We start from the raw sequence: 16,630 nt of genomic DNA on the forward strand, positions 1-16,630 counted from the left end.
ACCTACCAGTTCTCTGAATTGGATTGAAACTCACGGTTTTTTCATTCTTCAACATTCCTGGTCTTCCACCCACTCTGATTCTCCTTCTTCATTCATTTATTTCGACGATTGAGGTAATATTTATTACAATTAGCCTTAGCAGATTACAGAGTAAAAGTGGCATTGACACTTGCACCCAACCAAGGTTTCGCTTTGGTTTTTCCCATTGTTAATCACAATATCCCATATTAATTGAATTAATTTCAGTCTTTTAATCGTGAGAATATGAAAGTTTCAGTATAATATGTTATCCTATGCATGGAATATGAAATTCTTAGAAAGTAAAGATCATACTTCTAAGGAAAGCATGGGAATTTTCGGCATTGTTTCTTACAATTTACACTAAATGTTTTAATACGTTGATGATATTCAATTCATATCTCAGACGAATACATTGAACATGAATCCAGATGAATTTATCCTTCAGATAAGCCTAAACATACCTATATTTTTTATTTGTAAAGAATCATATAATTAGTTCAAGATAGATGAAGTTAACGGAGTAACATGTTGCACTTAATATACAGGATATCCCATAATGAATGGATAAATACCTGCTACACCTCATAATAGAATTATTTTTGTTGACAAAAAATATTTCTCTTGAGAAATGTCAGTCTTTTTCAAAATATCGATATCGATCGGTAACAAATGAATTATTCAATCATTCCTACACTATCGGTTTCTCCTTGGCATTATATTCTTCAGAAAATCTTATGACTGGCTGTTATCATGTTTTGGTAAAAAAATCCTAAAGTTTAAGGGTACGCATCGAAAAAATTTGCTAAAGTACCCAATTTTTCAAATTTCACAGATAGGTAGGTACTCTTCAATTTTACTCTTTTGTTTTTACTTAAATTACTCGAAAACGGTGCATTATATGAGAAGATATGAAAAATACTTTTATTTTACAAAACGTTTAAATATTCATTAGATATCATCCAACTTCGTTTCAAGAGTTGGGTTCTTTGAACTTATGTTATTTTTATGGTACGTAATGGTCATAAGAGAAAACTGGAAAACGTGGGTGATATCTGATATCTTGTGTTCGAAAAAGATTTATAAAATAAATGAGAAACCTTATTCCGAAATTCATTTGATTTTTTTTCTCCAATTTATTGATTTCTCAAAACGTACACCTCGAATAATTTCTATTATATCTCAATTATTTATGTTTTGGTTATTATATTGAAATGAGACTAACTAACTTCTGGGTTATTAGGTATTGAAAGTCTAACTACAATTTTTGTTGTGAGTAAACTGTAAGGTTATATCAAATCGAAAAGTTGTGGCATGGGAATTGGAAAAGCTAGCCCTTTCTGTCAATATAACCTGACTTAAGTCTAGTTCGTATGAGGCTGAAGTTTTCCTAGGATGAACTTCGTCTGAAAAGTGAAATTCCACTGATTGTTTTGAAATGTGACCATGACAGTCGCTCCGACAACACATGAATGGAGATAGGAGATAGGTGATCCGAAGAAGAAAATAAAAACAATGATGGGAAATGAGCTGCTATACATCTCATTACAATAACTGCCATTGTTCCTCCGAGATGAGTTTCAGTCGATCTTTTGCTCTCGTTAAGATAACTTCTTCCAACCCGTATCGATGAATCGGTGATGCAGAAAAAATGATATGTGACAAATATTGTGATTGTATCCTGTGTCTGGAGCTGAAGGGTTGCGAGAAAAATCTGAAGGACAATGCGGTCTCGATCGCGTCAAATTTCATCCTGGCTAAGCCGGACAAAGGACTGAACGATTTGATGGTGCGTAACGGTAAAAAATATACGTTTTTCGGGATGCAAGTAGACGGGGAATTCGAGAAATTTTCTACAATCGGTAAAAGTGAAAAGGAAAATGACGAAACCCAAGAATCGAATAACGAAGAGAAGCAAATACAGCGGACAAATAGTCCCGAAGATAAAAGCTCGGATTCTCCAAATGAAATGAGTCAAAAGCACAAATCTGTTATCTACGTTAATGACACCACAAGTACCTCGGTTGAAGATTCAGGAGAGGAGATAACAAAAAACGAATACATCGACGAGTGGATGAGCCTATGCAGCAGAGAGAATAGCACTGAAATCAACGTGATTTTCAAGAATACTTTCAGTCTTGCAAGCCAAATAATCAACGAAGTGCATTCGAGTAGTTTGATCCAGACGGACGAGGAAGATGAGGATGATTTTCCTCTTGGCATGGAGGCAGAACTGCTCAAGCACTACTTGAAGGATCGGTAAACGAACATATTCATAAATCATTTATGTATTCAAAGTAATCTATGCGAGTATGAACTATGAAGGTATGCGAGAGATTTTTTGAGATGAATAAATAGGAAGTATTCATAGAAGAAGATTTATCTGTCGCTCCGAAGTCCTTTCCAATGCTTAGATTCACACTTGATATACAGTGTGATTCTTCAACTTGGAAAGAATGCAGTAATGCATCGTTGTAAATATTCTATGACAGGTCGATTAAAGGTTTTTAATTTGCGCTCTTTTGGATGTAAAAAAATGTTAAACAGCGTGCCCCAAATTTGATAGATATCGATAATTTAAATTTTTCAAATGGCAACCCTAATTTTCTTATAATTATTCATTATTCATTGTTTGATATTCTACCAACGTTCAAACATTGGGAAATATTTTCTTAAACAGGTTAATGAATAAATTTAAATGTGTTTTTCTTAAAAAGGTTCCATTTTGAAGAGAAAATAAATGAATATAAAGACAATAATTTTTTTCAATTGATTGATATCATTCAAAATTAATCTCACAACACTTTAACTTGGCATTCATAACAACTTATCATTTCCTCCCCATCGAGTAAAGACCATTTAACCGACCAGACACCTTCGACCAACGAAAAATTGTGAAAAAATGCATTTCCGCTTGCGAATGTCGTTCTGTAGATACCCTGAAAAATCATTTTGTGAAAGTACTAGAAAGGTGATAACGAAATAATGAGTCACCTTCCGAATGGGACACGATGTGATCTTCGGTTCTGTAGAATCTATGATGAATCTTACAAGAATATCGTCGAAAGAATTGAGTTTATCATTAGCACATATGTCCTTGATTTCGTGATCTTTCCAAAAGTGATTGCAGCCACCTTGGTCACATTTGTAGATTGATAGACGTGCCTGCAAAAAAAAGGATATAAGTCATCAGGTTGAGCTATTATTACCTTCTGAAATTCAGCCCATTTTTGTACATTTCGGCCGATTATACCTACATTCCATTTTGTTTCTTCTTTGTTATATTTCACAGATTGTAGTTGGGAATAAAGAGTATGAAGTTATTTTTCCACTTGCTTTCCAAATTCAAATTAGAATGAAGCGAAAGTAGAATATTTATGGCATCACGGGCATTCTGTAGGCTAAAGGACAGAGTGTTTCAAAATCACGACCTCAATCTGAAGACAAAGACAGCTGTTTACAAAGCAGTGGTCCTCCCAAGTCTTCTTGACGGAAGCGAAACCTGGACTCCCTACAGGCGACACATTAAACAACTTTAACAAACGCGTCATCTAAGACAAATAGTGCGCATCAGATGGTTTCAAATGCAGAAGTCTTGCAGCGCGCGAGTTGTATAACAATTGAGACTCAAGTAACGAGGGCCCGACTCAGATGGAGCGGTCACATTCTGACGATGCAAGATACAAGGCTCCCCAAAATAGCTCTGTATGGCGAATTCACAGAGGGAGCTCGGAAACCTGGAGGCTACTATAAGCAGTTTAAGGGAATACTGCATCAATCCCTAAAATCAGTTAATGCCAATCATAACTGGGAACAACTAGCGTTAGACAGATCACAGTGGAGGTCTTTGGTCCACAGTTATAATGGAGACTCGAGAAGAATACAGCGGCGGCCAGATCTGGTTGGTGACTGTCCATGCCAGGAGTGTAGAAGAATCTGTAGGTCACGGTTGGGTCTCTTCAGTCACAGGAGGGCACACAGTCGCAAGCAGCCCTAAGAAATTATGAGTTTGATCGCACCGATAGTTCTGTTCTGGATGATTATGCAAAATAATAATTGTGGATTGAATGCTATATTTCATATCATAACTTATTTTATCTGAAGTGTTTGTGTTTGTCAATACCTCAGATATCGAAGCAGACCTAAATTTCAGACTTTAAAGGAGATTGAGCTGCACTGCGAACTGTTGTATTCTGCTTCAGAGCTGTTTTTGCCACTATGGCGTTCAGTTGTAGAATTTCAACTAGGATGGCTTCAAGAAGGTTACCCCATGCCTCCTGCAAGTTCGAATCATTTTTTGCGTTGGCCAGCAATGGCGATGCATTCTGTCTCCTATGATCTGGAGTTTCATCCTGTCCCTCTTAGAATCTTCACTCGTAAGTTTCTGCTTTACCTATTCTCATTCTCAGTCTTTCCTGAGGCGACAATGGCCTATAACGAATCCAGTTGTAGTTGCAGTTCTTGCTAAGAATGCTAAGACCCAGATACTTCCTAATAAGGAACTTCTAGGAGTATTCCAGTCTCGAAAGATTTCTCCAAAGTAATTATCTTTCGGTTTTTTCCTTCTTCTGAAACTCTTGCTTTAAGGTACATTTTCCCATACACCAGAAAGTGCATTACCCTTCTTTGATTCCCGAATGACAGGAAACCCTAAATAGACCTTGACATTCTTGCCTGATTCGTTGAGTTTCTAAGACATAAGATTTACAGAATGTTTGAATTTTGAAATATCAGATTTTCAGGATATGTATTTCAAATTTCGAGGGTTTGAGTGTTATTTCCTCTAATTATTGTTACTATTAAACCTTTGAAATCAGGCTCACTAACGTTATGGTCACATATGAAATTTTCACTTTTTTTTAATAATTATACTCACCTCCAGTTCCTCCAAATCTTTTTGAAGGTTCAATTCAATCACGGTATTCCGGTGAATCCCATCGGATACCTCTATTTCATTTTCAGTAACAAGCATGGGAATATCATGGTAATTTTCACATTTTCCAAAATGTATAACCTTCACATCTCTAGATGATCTCTGAAAACAAAAACTGGGAATACAAAACGTAATTATATCCTCCTCCAGAGTACCTATACCATGCTCTTGCATTTCTCAATTGGAAAATGAGATTATTTTATATTTGTATAGGTATCAAAAATTTTGTCATAACATGCTGAATCCCTACAAAATTTTATTCTTTCATTGATGTTCTTTACGTAAATAATGTTTTTTCAGAAGTCTTTCTATAACCGAGTATAAATATTTGTTATATGATTTTTCATAATACAAATTATTGAATCAATAATTTTGAATGATATTTTCACTTAATTTATTCACTTACTATGAAATCAAAAACTGACAGGAAGAGGAGCAAACCAATTTGCATTTTCAGCATGTTGATAACAACGAGATCTAATGAGAGATTCCGTTAAAATATTTGATGGTCGTCATTAACCTCGTAACATTTCATGGGTTCATTTACATCTAGATTATACATCTAAAAAGTCAGAGATGAGCGATATAATATCAACTCCAATCTTTTTTATGGTTGTAATCAAAACTAAATTTCCTGAGTTAGGAATGCATCGGTGGTAAATATTTCTGGGAGTGGAAAAATTAATTTTTTTATATTGTATTTTCTGGTACTGAAGGTGAGATGTTAGTCAAACAATCATTCCTGCAACAAAACTGTAGAGAACCCCTAATAAATTTCACATTTTTCCTGAATATAAGAACTCTATCACATTTTCTCTATTATGATACTTTATTGAATTATGATATATCGCTCCAAATTTGAAATTGGTCAGAGAATGATTAGAAAACATCAGTTACTTATGTGATATATTGTTCCCTAAGGCCTACCTATTCTTTTAGTTGATTTCAGAGTAGGAAACTCACCTGGTTAGTCAGATCATTCCGGTTTTCTTCAAATGAATAAATTTAATTTTACCTTCAAATCCTAGCTTATGCAGTCATCATCAAAAACGGACGATTTTCAGAGATCCAAATTGGAATGCAAACATTGATAAATATATGTATCGATGAGTTAGATTATTGACTTTATTACTACTAAACGAAGGAAATTGGTAGCTGTTATAGTCGAGACGAGTTACTCTTAATTCATAAAAATCAAATTAGAAGCGACCACCTGACTACCATGAAGTTTTGCTCATCAACAAAGTTCCTTGGAATTCACTTGGATGTGGATGATACCTTAATCTAGGCTAAGCAACTAAAAAAAAAATTGAGCGGGTCATTAACTTCTGTTAGCATTTCCATGGGAGTTTTCCCAAAATACCTGTATTTTCCTCCAAGGAAAACTTTTTAATACTGGGTTCAAATCAAGAGTGCGTTATTTATCGAACATCAAAGAGTTTCTTGGATCTTCATAAAATATGGAGCACTGCATCAGCTTACAACCAAGATGTAATCCACAATACTCGAGCATCTTACTACCATTAGAATAATGTTGAACAGAAAAATGAAAAGCTTCTGATTACAGAAGAAACTAAATATTAATTTAGTTTTTCTGTCAAATATTGAATTAGAAGTTGGAAAAAACTGCCTGCTATGATGCGATTCCGAAATTGATACGTTATTCAACATTATGAAGAGTTGCATTAATTTTTTTATCACGCCTAGAATGGGAAGACGAGAAAAACAACTTATCGAGTTTGATAGAGGCGAAAAGTGAGCGTAAGCGATGCTGGTTTGTGGTTTGTCCTTTAGAGAAATAGCCAAGAGGCTATATAGAGGTGTAAATACTATAGTGGATTGTTGTCGGGTATGAAATCAAAGAAGGCTGTACACGAAACGCTAGAGGTACAGGACGCATCAGAAGAACGACCCCATTCAAAATCGTCGCCTTAGGATTTAGCTCTATGGGACCGCTTCACGTCCACGAGGTGAATTGCGGACTAATGGTTTGCAGAATGGAAACTGTTTATCGCCTGATTAAAAGTTTTGGACTTACCTCATAGTGTCCTGAGTTTGTCATACCTCTTACTTCTAGGCATCACAATGGTCCACTGGCTTAGTGAATATAACGGCCGCACTGCGACCTTGAATGAAATTACCTTACATATTTAGAGAGGAATCCAGATCCTGTTTTGGCATTCATGATGAACGTAGAAAGGAGTAGATCCTCAAACTTTGTGAAAAGGCTATTGCTTATGGAAGTAGATCTGGTAGATCACCTTTGGTATTCATTCACGAGGTAGTGGATCCACTATTCCACTGGTTCTGCCTTATAAAAAGCGGGTAGATCTACTTAGACCTGGTTTCGCCTACTAAGTTGCGAAAAGATAAGAAGTAGATCTACCTAATCTACCTTGAAAGTGGATCAGAAGATGGGCAAGTTACCAGGGATGAGATACAACGACGAGAGAACATCGACAATCTTTCTAAAACTATGCCCCGACGTGTTTCTGAGTTTATGATCTGATCACTGAAACACCAAATGATACGGTTTACAACCTGAGTGAGTTTTGGACGAACTTGATGGAAGTATTAGCTAAACGCATTCAAATTCAGTTGTGCGAAAACAGGGTTTATATTTTAAACTATAAATTTTATAGAACTTGAAACAGATTATACAATTTTCACAAAATAAGTCTTTAAATCACGACACATATTTCGCTATCACAATGGTATCTTCAGGTGGGTAAAGGTAAACTTTTTGTTTACCTTCACCCACCTGAAGATGCTATAGGATTTTACCTTGACATTGCCCTTTTGCAAGTATGGCTAAGCTCCTCGCCCTCATCACCCTGTAACTCGAAAACAGTTAAGAGTATGTAAAATTGCTTCACACAAAAGTTGTATACAATTTTATTATCTACAACTTTCATTATGAATACAAAAACGATTAGAGGTACAGAAAGGAAGATATTTGAAAGAAATTCATTGTTATCATCTTCATGCTGTCAGATTAAGAAAACCCCCACTGATTAGTGACAGATTAAGGGGTCAATACGTCTACAACCCCGAGATTAACCATCTGTATGAAAATGTTACAAGCTCGAGTATGTTCAATAAGTAACGATTTGTTTAGCATTTTCAAAGGACAGTCTCTTGAAGAGGAATTTTCTTTGGGTCCAATTAACATATCCTCTGAAATCTGACACTTGTTCGAAAAAAAATTTTTTCGCCACTTTCATCTCTACTGTACGGCCAGCCCCACCACGCAAACGGTCGGATTATCATGAATTTATTATCAGAGACACCTAGGGCATATACAGTGTCTTAATCAGACACGCTCGAGTATGTACACTCGATGATTTTTTTTTACATCTTTGAAAACCTGCAGACGCTTTCCCCACCGCTGAAAGTACCAATATCATAGAAACTTTCTTTCTTTCTACTATCGAATCTTCAGAATTCACTAGGTCTCCATGACGCTCGAATGAATCCCGATTTAGTATCGTGGGCTCCCAAACTATAAGGCGAATAATAAAGAAAATCTCTGGTGAGACTAAAATTATTCTTCCTACTGGTATATTATTGGAAAAAGATCAAAGAATATATATAGATTATGCGTTATAATAAGTAGATATAAATATTTCGCTCTCAAATAAGTTTATAAACGACGAAATTCAAGACGAGACGAGATTAGAGGCTTCGATGAAAGACACGAGACGAGACTTTATGAAAGTCAGACTCATAGTCTAGCTAGACTGTCCAGAGCAAAAGGATTTAGATTTGGGTCAGTTTCTCAATTCTGATTTTTCCTTAGCTGGAGATTTATATGGATATATTGCGATCATAAACAGCTCAAAGTTTCTTTCTTCATATGAGTTTAGCTCAACTTTCAAAATGATATTCAGATGTAGAAATTCAAATTGTCCCAAATGATACGTTTAGAGAACATGTTTCTCGTGAATAGAGGATACTGTTACAAGGCTCGATTAGCCTTGAGTGATTAATTTCGAAATCGATTAGTGAAAGTTGAAAGAATCTGGAAATAATAAACCTAAAAAAGTTGTAGCCTTTTCAGTGCTTCCTCCTCCACTAAACAAATCGTACTGATTTCAGATTGTCTTGCAACTCAAGGAACGACCATTCATATCAACATCTACCAACAACTGACTCAACGGGATCACTCAGCAACGAACTTCAGAATAATGCGAACTCAGCGAATAATTGCAGTAAAACAACCACTAAATCCTTCTCGTCGACTGGCACGCAGAACCAAAATACAACAGTCAGGATGGTATCCCCAAAAAGAAGAGTGGAACAGTTCCAGCAGCTTTTCGTAGCGAACAACGTCAAGACGTCAACGTTCAGCGAACAATTCGAGAAGAACAACTTGTCCAATTCCAAGAATAATATAAGCAATAGTCATGAATTCAAACATATATGTAGTCATAATTCGATCATGGTGCCCGAGAAAGACACAGGGCCGAAACCTGCCGATTGTGGGGTGAACGCTCTCAACCTGAAACTGCCTGTTCAAATTAATGGCAGATTGAGCGGGACTGGCAATGAGGAGCACCGGAAATTGACACCAAGGCAACACCACCACGTTAGTGTGCAAGAATTGAGAATTCAGGTAAACATTTTCGAAATATAACGTCACTTGCGGAGTTGTCGTGATTTTATATAAATTATAATATTTGGATGGACAATAATTCTTTGGTCCGTCGTTCTTAAAAAAACTAGTTTGGTCCACAGAGCGCTTGATAATTGTTCGAACGCTCTATTCAAAAAGTAGTTTCTTCTTTGTTCAATTCAAAACTGAATTATCGTTTACAAAATATTACAGGAGAGCCTACCAACAATTTCCTTATTGTATCATCACGTTTTTTTTAAATCGATCTTATAATTTCAGAAAAAAAATTTCGTGGAAAAAAGCCAGGAAAATGATATTTTTGAGGAAACCCTATAATGCCACCCTTTATAACAAGTCATATACTATTGATTACTCAAAACCTTTCACACTTTTTTTTTTGTATTGTAGATATTCGTCCAGGTTGATAAGGATTTGCTTCCCAAATTTCATTCCTCATCAAAATATAAACAACTCTGTTTTCTGGAAAAATCAATATTTTGACTTGTTATACAGGTTTGATGTTTACACCCTGTATAATTAAAAAAGGGTATCTTCGGATCCTTCAAATACTACTATAGAGGACCACTTATGAAATCAAAAATGTAAGGACGACTTGAAATTATGAATTATGTGATGAAAGATTTCAATAAAGAACACTATTTTTTGCTTTGAAGCTTTCATCAGTAAGTCAAGGATAACACTGTTCTACACGCTGATGAAGAAATACATCAACACATCATGATAAGCAAGGCTTATGTGGCATCAACACTTTAATGTGATAAAAAAAATTTAATTTGAGAATTTCAGTATATATAATTATAACCGATGACATTTTAATGAGACAGTCGATTTGTTTACGTATCATTATGAAATTATTGTTCAGATAGTATAGCAATCATCATAAAAAATTGATATATACAGGCTGCTCGGGAAATAGGGTATAATACTCGATTTTTTTGATAGCAAACACTGACACACATTGAGTTGAAGGGCGTTTTTTGGCCATCTCGATTTTCTAACCGAATTAATCAAAGAGGCTTCAGCAGATGAACATCCACTGTCCAGCAAAACCTTTGTGGGCAAATCAGATGCGCTGTTCCATAATAATATTCAAATATGTACCTACCTGGTAACTTTTTTGTACTATGAACAAAGTTTCGTACAAAAGTTTAATGTTGAAAATGAGTTTTTCGATATCCTATCGTCATTTATACACGATGTTTCAGAAAGCCTGTGCTATCTTCTTTTTCCAGATATGTTCCTAGTTTTCATACAAAAATTGAGGAGGCATTTATTTTCAATCACTCACTAAACACAGCCTTCACTATAGTATGCTTTTGGACAGTGTCCTGTTTCGATAGTCTAAAAATTTCCCAAATATCCATTAAATAAATATGATATCCATAACAATCTAATATAATATCTATAAAAAAATTAAATTGTTACCTTTTTGAACTTCAAGAATCGCCAGCAACAATGCAACAGTTCTTCCGATGATAACAGATCTTCAGGTCATGCAAGCATGTCTGACACAGGAAATACATCGCCACGTGATATCTCTGGAAAAGATCGTCTACCAACTGGAGTTGTCCAAAAACCATTGCGAAATCGAACAAACATTCATCAGTACAACAGATCTAGACATAGGGCTACACCAGCAAGAGTGAGTATTACTGCGGTTTTCTTAAGGTTTGCATTTCAGACCCCAAATTAAATTTGAATCATGAAAAGATGAACTCCCACATCTCTTATGCATGAGTATATAATGTCTATAATGATGGAATTGAATACAAATTCGTTATAGAAATTAAAAATGTGAGCAATCCAATTTTAATTACTTGTACCTATCTATTGCAATTAACCATCTTAAAAATATATTCAGTTGCATGTACCCTGGACAGGAGGTGGAGGGTTGGAAGATATCAAGTTGGCCCTTCAGCAACTAACAATTCGTTCAAATACATCAACCAGTACTTATTCCAGTATAAGTGCTGGATCTGAGAGTTCTGAACCTGTAATGAGGAGGTTGATGAGACATTCATCATTGGAAACCATCAACACAAACATAACCAGTGCCGATGAGTTTGTTTGGGTCGACTCCCATAACAGGCAAGTGATTTTATTCAATCTTCCCCTAAGGATGTTTGTACATGGCCATCTCGAGAATCATTTCCATAGTGAATAAAAAGTGTCTATGATGAATAACGTATTTTGATAGAAAGCCAATCAGAGCTTGGCTGAGGTGAATGGCTCCTCAAATAGTTTCCCGTAATTGGTTGAATAAGAGTTGCATAGGAATTCACCAACCTTTCAAAATACACTTCATTTCGAATAGTTTTAAATTTAATCTCGAATTATCCAGAAATACTATCGCTAATTTTCGGTGTACATCTTGTGGCTCATAAATATGGACTCATTTATATTTTTTAAAGAGAAAAATATTTCAGGCTGGTAGAGCTTCAACACCTTCCGTGGACCAATCACTGCATTCTTCGAGTACTTCAAACAGGAAGATGTAGCGAATTCATGAATAGAGTGAACGTTGACATAATTCCAAGATTATCCTACCTGCTCCAACGTGCTCTGGTGCGGATAGGAAGAGAAACACAGAGATTATCTTCCACTCTTGGTATATGCACGAAACATGACATAACCGTTTCGTTCAGAATAGTTTTGTGTCCCCCCCTTGCTGATTCTTGCATCAAAGCAGCTCTGAGAGCCGCAGCGATGTTGTCCATGTCCAGTGATGGAGCTTTGAAACAGAGCAAATCTTCCCGAGCTGGCTTGAACCTACACGTCGGCAGATTTCACAGATGGATGACGGACTTAAAATTAGCCAGATTCATTCACGAGTAAGAAAAAATATCGTAGTAGTTTTTGTAAGATTTGTAAGTTAGTCTTCTTAGTTCCAAGTTGCACAATTTCTGTATTATACAGCTCAAGTTGCCACACATGGATTAATCCAAATATTTCTCGAAACTTATTCAGCAAATTGAACGACTGTCATATTGTACATTTCAGATATGCTGCCGTATATTTGTGTGCCGGAATGGAAAATCTTCTGGAGGAAATATTGCTCCAGTGTCTGCCAAGTGATGCAGATGCTTCGTTGACAGCTACTATTCTGGAACACGCAATAGCTAATAATGGTGACATGTGGGGCCTTCTGCAACCGTACGCTCATCTCAATGCAGGGAGGATAGCGTCAGGTAATTTGACAACGTAACATTCTACATGAAGGAGGATTTGTTATATTTCACATTCAATTGAATGTGTTGTATACATATATAAGAGGCATCTACAATAAGAGAAGGATGAATAATAATGGATTCCACAATTAAATCGAGTATCTGTAAAGGGAGTTATTTATTCTCAAAGTTATAACTTGGAAATACGTTTGAAACATTATTTTTAAATGCTAGCAATACTATCTCAAAAAAAAATTGGTTTTCTATACGTGTTTATTTAGATTGAATCATTTCCTATAAATTTCAAGTTGATGAAGAGTTTTGGGATCCTCAATCAAATTTTTTCCATCTCCACCAAATCGCCTTGAATTCCTTATCAAATCATCTTGAAAAAACCTATTTTCCATCCATAGGTGCATTGGCTTTACCCAGATGGGCTTCGACTTCGAGCGTTTGTTCGAGCAGGGACTCAGGGAGAAGCTCAGCTCCTTCAGAGCCTTCTATGATGACCACTTGCGTCGGTTCTTTAACGGAGCTACAAGATTTGATCGATCGGATGCAACCCAGAATACCCCTCTGCCAAAAAGCTGTGAGAGCTCTCTTCTATTTTATGAGATGTTCACAACTCGAGCAAGGAGAACAAGGAAATCACACTGTACAGGTAATTCTATTGAATAAAATACTTACAAGATTCTATTTCAAAAGTTGATGGGATTTTTCACAGGAACTCTGTTATGAGCGGGCGTATGTAGTGCTTCCACCTTTAGTGGAGTGGCTGAGAGTGGCTACAGCTCATGGAGAACATAGATACGCTGCTGTGTTGGACAAGGACGATATAATGCAAGCTGCTAGACTTTTACTTCCAGGAGTGGACTGTCCAGTTCGTTCTCTTGGCGAGGAGGCAATGAGAATAAGAAAGAACACAGGAAACGAAGAGGATCAATTTGAAGCTTCAAGACAAATTCAGGTACGAAGTTTGATGGAAATTTCGAAGCCATTACATCTATTCTTTTCCAGATGGAAATAGCTTTTCGTCTTATGGCCACAGGGCGATCGGAATTGATTCAACAAGCTATATCTCTCCTACCTTCGAATTCACGATTGGATACACTGAATACTCAAGGACATACAGCACTCATGCTGGCAGCCATACATAATGATGATCAAGCTCTTTTGGTAACGACTACATCTTCTCGATTTTATCCTGTGATATTTACTTACCGAAATTCGTAGGCTCTATTGGATTCAGGAGCATCTGTTGATATAGAGACTCCCGCATCTGGCACAGTATATTATCCGGCCGTCAATGGAGAAAGTCAACATTGGACTGCACTTACTTATGCAGCATCTAAAGGGCATGTTAGATGTGCCAGAATATTGTTGGAACGTGGAGCCAATGTTGAAGGCGGAGCATTGTTGAGTGAAGAGAAATGTACACTTACACCTTTACAGGCAAGTATTTTGATTTGCCTCAACTATGGATTTCCCCATTTGATATGCTCAGTACAATTTCAATTTAAATGAAAACGAAATTCAAACTATGGTCATTCTCTACTGAAAGACAACTCCTCCATATGGGGTTCATAGATTGAATAATATTATTTTTTTTTATTTTTTTATTTATTAATTTTTTCATTTATTTTTTATTTATTAATTATATTATATTTGATGTTGTAGTCTAGGCAGACCATTTCCATCATTTATAGAACTTATAAGCTCCATAAATTCAAGTAATTTTTTCAGGTAGCTTGTGGTAGTGGTAACACAGACATGGTAAACCTGCTATTAGCACATGGCGCCCATCCATTCTTGTCTACCCAGATCAAAGATTCCCTAAGTTATTCAGCTGCTGCCCAACGAGGATGTTATAGTGCATTATCGGTTGTAGCAGCCCATGGGCACAGAGCCATTCTCCAAAAGTTACTAACTCAGCCTCTTGCTTCTATAACGAAGGAAGTCTTATCTCTAGAAGAAATGCTGGCTGAAGGTGAAACATTCAAACATCCTTGGAATAAAATTTCAAATCGTTGTGAATTTCAGGGACCTTACCGAATCAGTCGAATAATTCGAATACACCACAGTTCAGCAAGACGCAGATCAAGGCACTTCAAGAAGCAATGTATCAAAGCTCGGAGAATAACCATCTGGACATAACAGTTGAGATCAGGTCCCTAGGCATTCCTTGGACCTTGCATTGCTGGATGCATTCTTTGAGAGCTGCGCATGAAGCTAGGCTCGATTGTGTGATTGACCAACTTCTACAAGATTTCCTTCAAGTTTGCCCTGACGACTACAGTTCGCAGTTTGTTAATGAATGTTTGCCTCTTCTCTTCAATATATTCAGATATAGCAAAGTGAGTACTACTTAACATTACATTTTTTGTGATTTGTAAGCCAGTTTACCAATACGAGATTATATGACAAAAAATCCATCATCGTGGAAAGCTTAAATATATCTTTCACAGTACTGGGTATACCTAGTACATATTCATTAAGTTCCAAAGAAAAAAAGATATGTATTTAATTAGGATTATTCATAATTGAAGAATTCAAAGGAAACAAGAAATTTCAAGGAGTTCTTGGGAAACTTCGAATGTAATTTTTGCAATCTTGAAATATGTCCCGAAACTGGAAACAATTAATATTAGCTACTATTAGCAGTTGAAATGTTAGTTTTTTACAATTTTTCGATGTAGAATATGTCTTGCCTTGTTTATTTTGATGTCGAACTATATTTGGATCATGGATACTTTGTTTCTATGAAATAAAATCGAGTTCATTCTTAGCACTCCTTCCTTCAAGTGATGAGATTTGGGATTCAAAGTTAACATTCTAATTTTATAATTATTTTTTCTGTAGAAGGAAGGTACCACCCTACTACTGGCAGATATATTCTCTACATGTTATGGTTGGGAGCCCATTAAAATCGTCCAAGAGAATCCGCCAGTCAGCACTAATGGTTCCAGAATCGATCCCAAATACGTCAACAATCCAGAACTCAGTGACGTTACGTTCAGAGTAGAAGGAAGACTGTTTTACGCCCATAAGATAGTTTTAGTGACTGCCAGTCCCAGACTTCGTGCTATGCTGAGTTCGAAGCTGTGCGAGGGAGGGTTACCTATTGTACAAATTAATGATATAAGATATCACATTTTTGAGGTTAGTTTCATAGCATCAAATGTTGATAAAATGGTACAACATGAAAGTTTCTAAAATTTTTGCAGATTGTGATGAAATTTCTTTACCAAGGAGGTTGCCAGTCTTTGGAACCGCCGCAAGAAGACATTTTGGAACTAATGGCTGCTGCCAACTTCTTCCAATTGGACGGGCTTCTTCGATATTGTGAGAGTAGATGTGCCACCATGGTGGCTATCGATAATGTTGTTTCAATGTATATTCACGCTAAAGTATACAATGCAATGCAATTGCTAGAATATTGCCAAGGATTTTTGATGCAGAATATGGTCGCTTTACTGACATACGATGATTCTGTGAAGAGGTTGTTGTTCGCCAAGAAAGTTCCGAATCACGATGTTCTAGGTGGCCTGCTATCGACGCTTCAGAATAGAATAAAGATAAGGAGGAATCTGAATTGTAAAGTGGCTATTAGTCCAAAACCTTCTCCTTAATGGTGCTCATTTTTTATAGATTTATATTTGTCGAATCTTATACCCGTTATTAATTTTATGTTATTATTTATGTGGCATACAATATTATCAGTATTCTTATACGAATAAAACCAAACTTAAGATAATAAATTATATTTTGTCATTTACGTGTTATTATTTTATGAATAATGATACATTTATCACCAAAAGCGTCATTAATTACTTGTGATTTATGAGCCATGCTTTTCAAAAAACTTCAGATTCCAAC

At 36.1% G+C, this 16,630-nt stretch overlaps 1 protein-coding gene across 1 annotated transcript; it reads left to right on the plus strand.

Moving 5' to 3' along the window:
* Positions 1-1,610: 1,610 nt before the first annotated feature.
* LOC123310161 (ankyrin repeat and BTB/POZ domain-containing protein 2) lies at positions 1,611-16,523 on the plus strand. The gene is given in 14 exon segments (XM_044893572.1): positions 1,611-2,277; positions 9,050-9,566; positions 11,029-11,229; positions 11,449-11,675; positions 12,014-12,418; positions 12,588-12,775; positions 13,168-13,415; positions 13,479-13,707; positions 13,710-13,930; positions 13,988-14,206; positions 14,498-14,741; positions 14,795-15,108; positions 15,614-15,913; positions 15,979-16,523. Coding segments are annotated over 14 exon segments (4,326 nt in total). The 5' UTR covers positions 1,611-1,669; the 3' UTR covers positions 16,384-16,523.
* The last annotated feature ends 107 nt before the right edge of the window (positions 16,524-16,630 follow it).

Source organism: Coccinella septempunctata, chromosome 3 (assembly GCF_907165205.1).
Source record: "Coccinella septempunctata chromosome 3, icCocSept1.1, whole genome shotgun sequence".
Lineage (NCBI taxonomy): Eukaryota > Metazoa > Arthropoda > Insecta > Coleoptera > Coccinellidae > Coccinella > Coccinella septempunctata.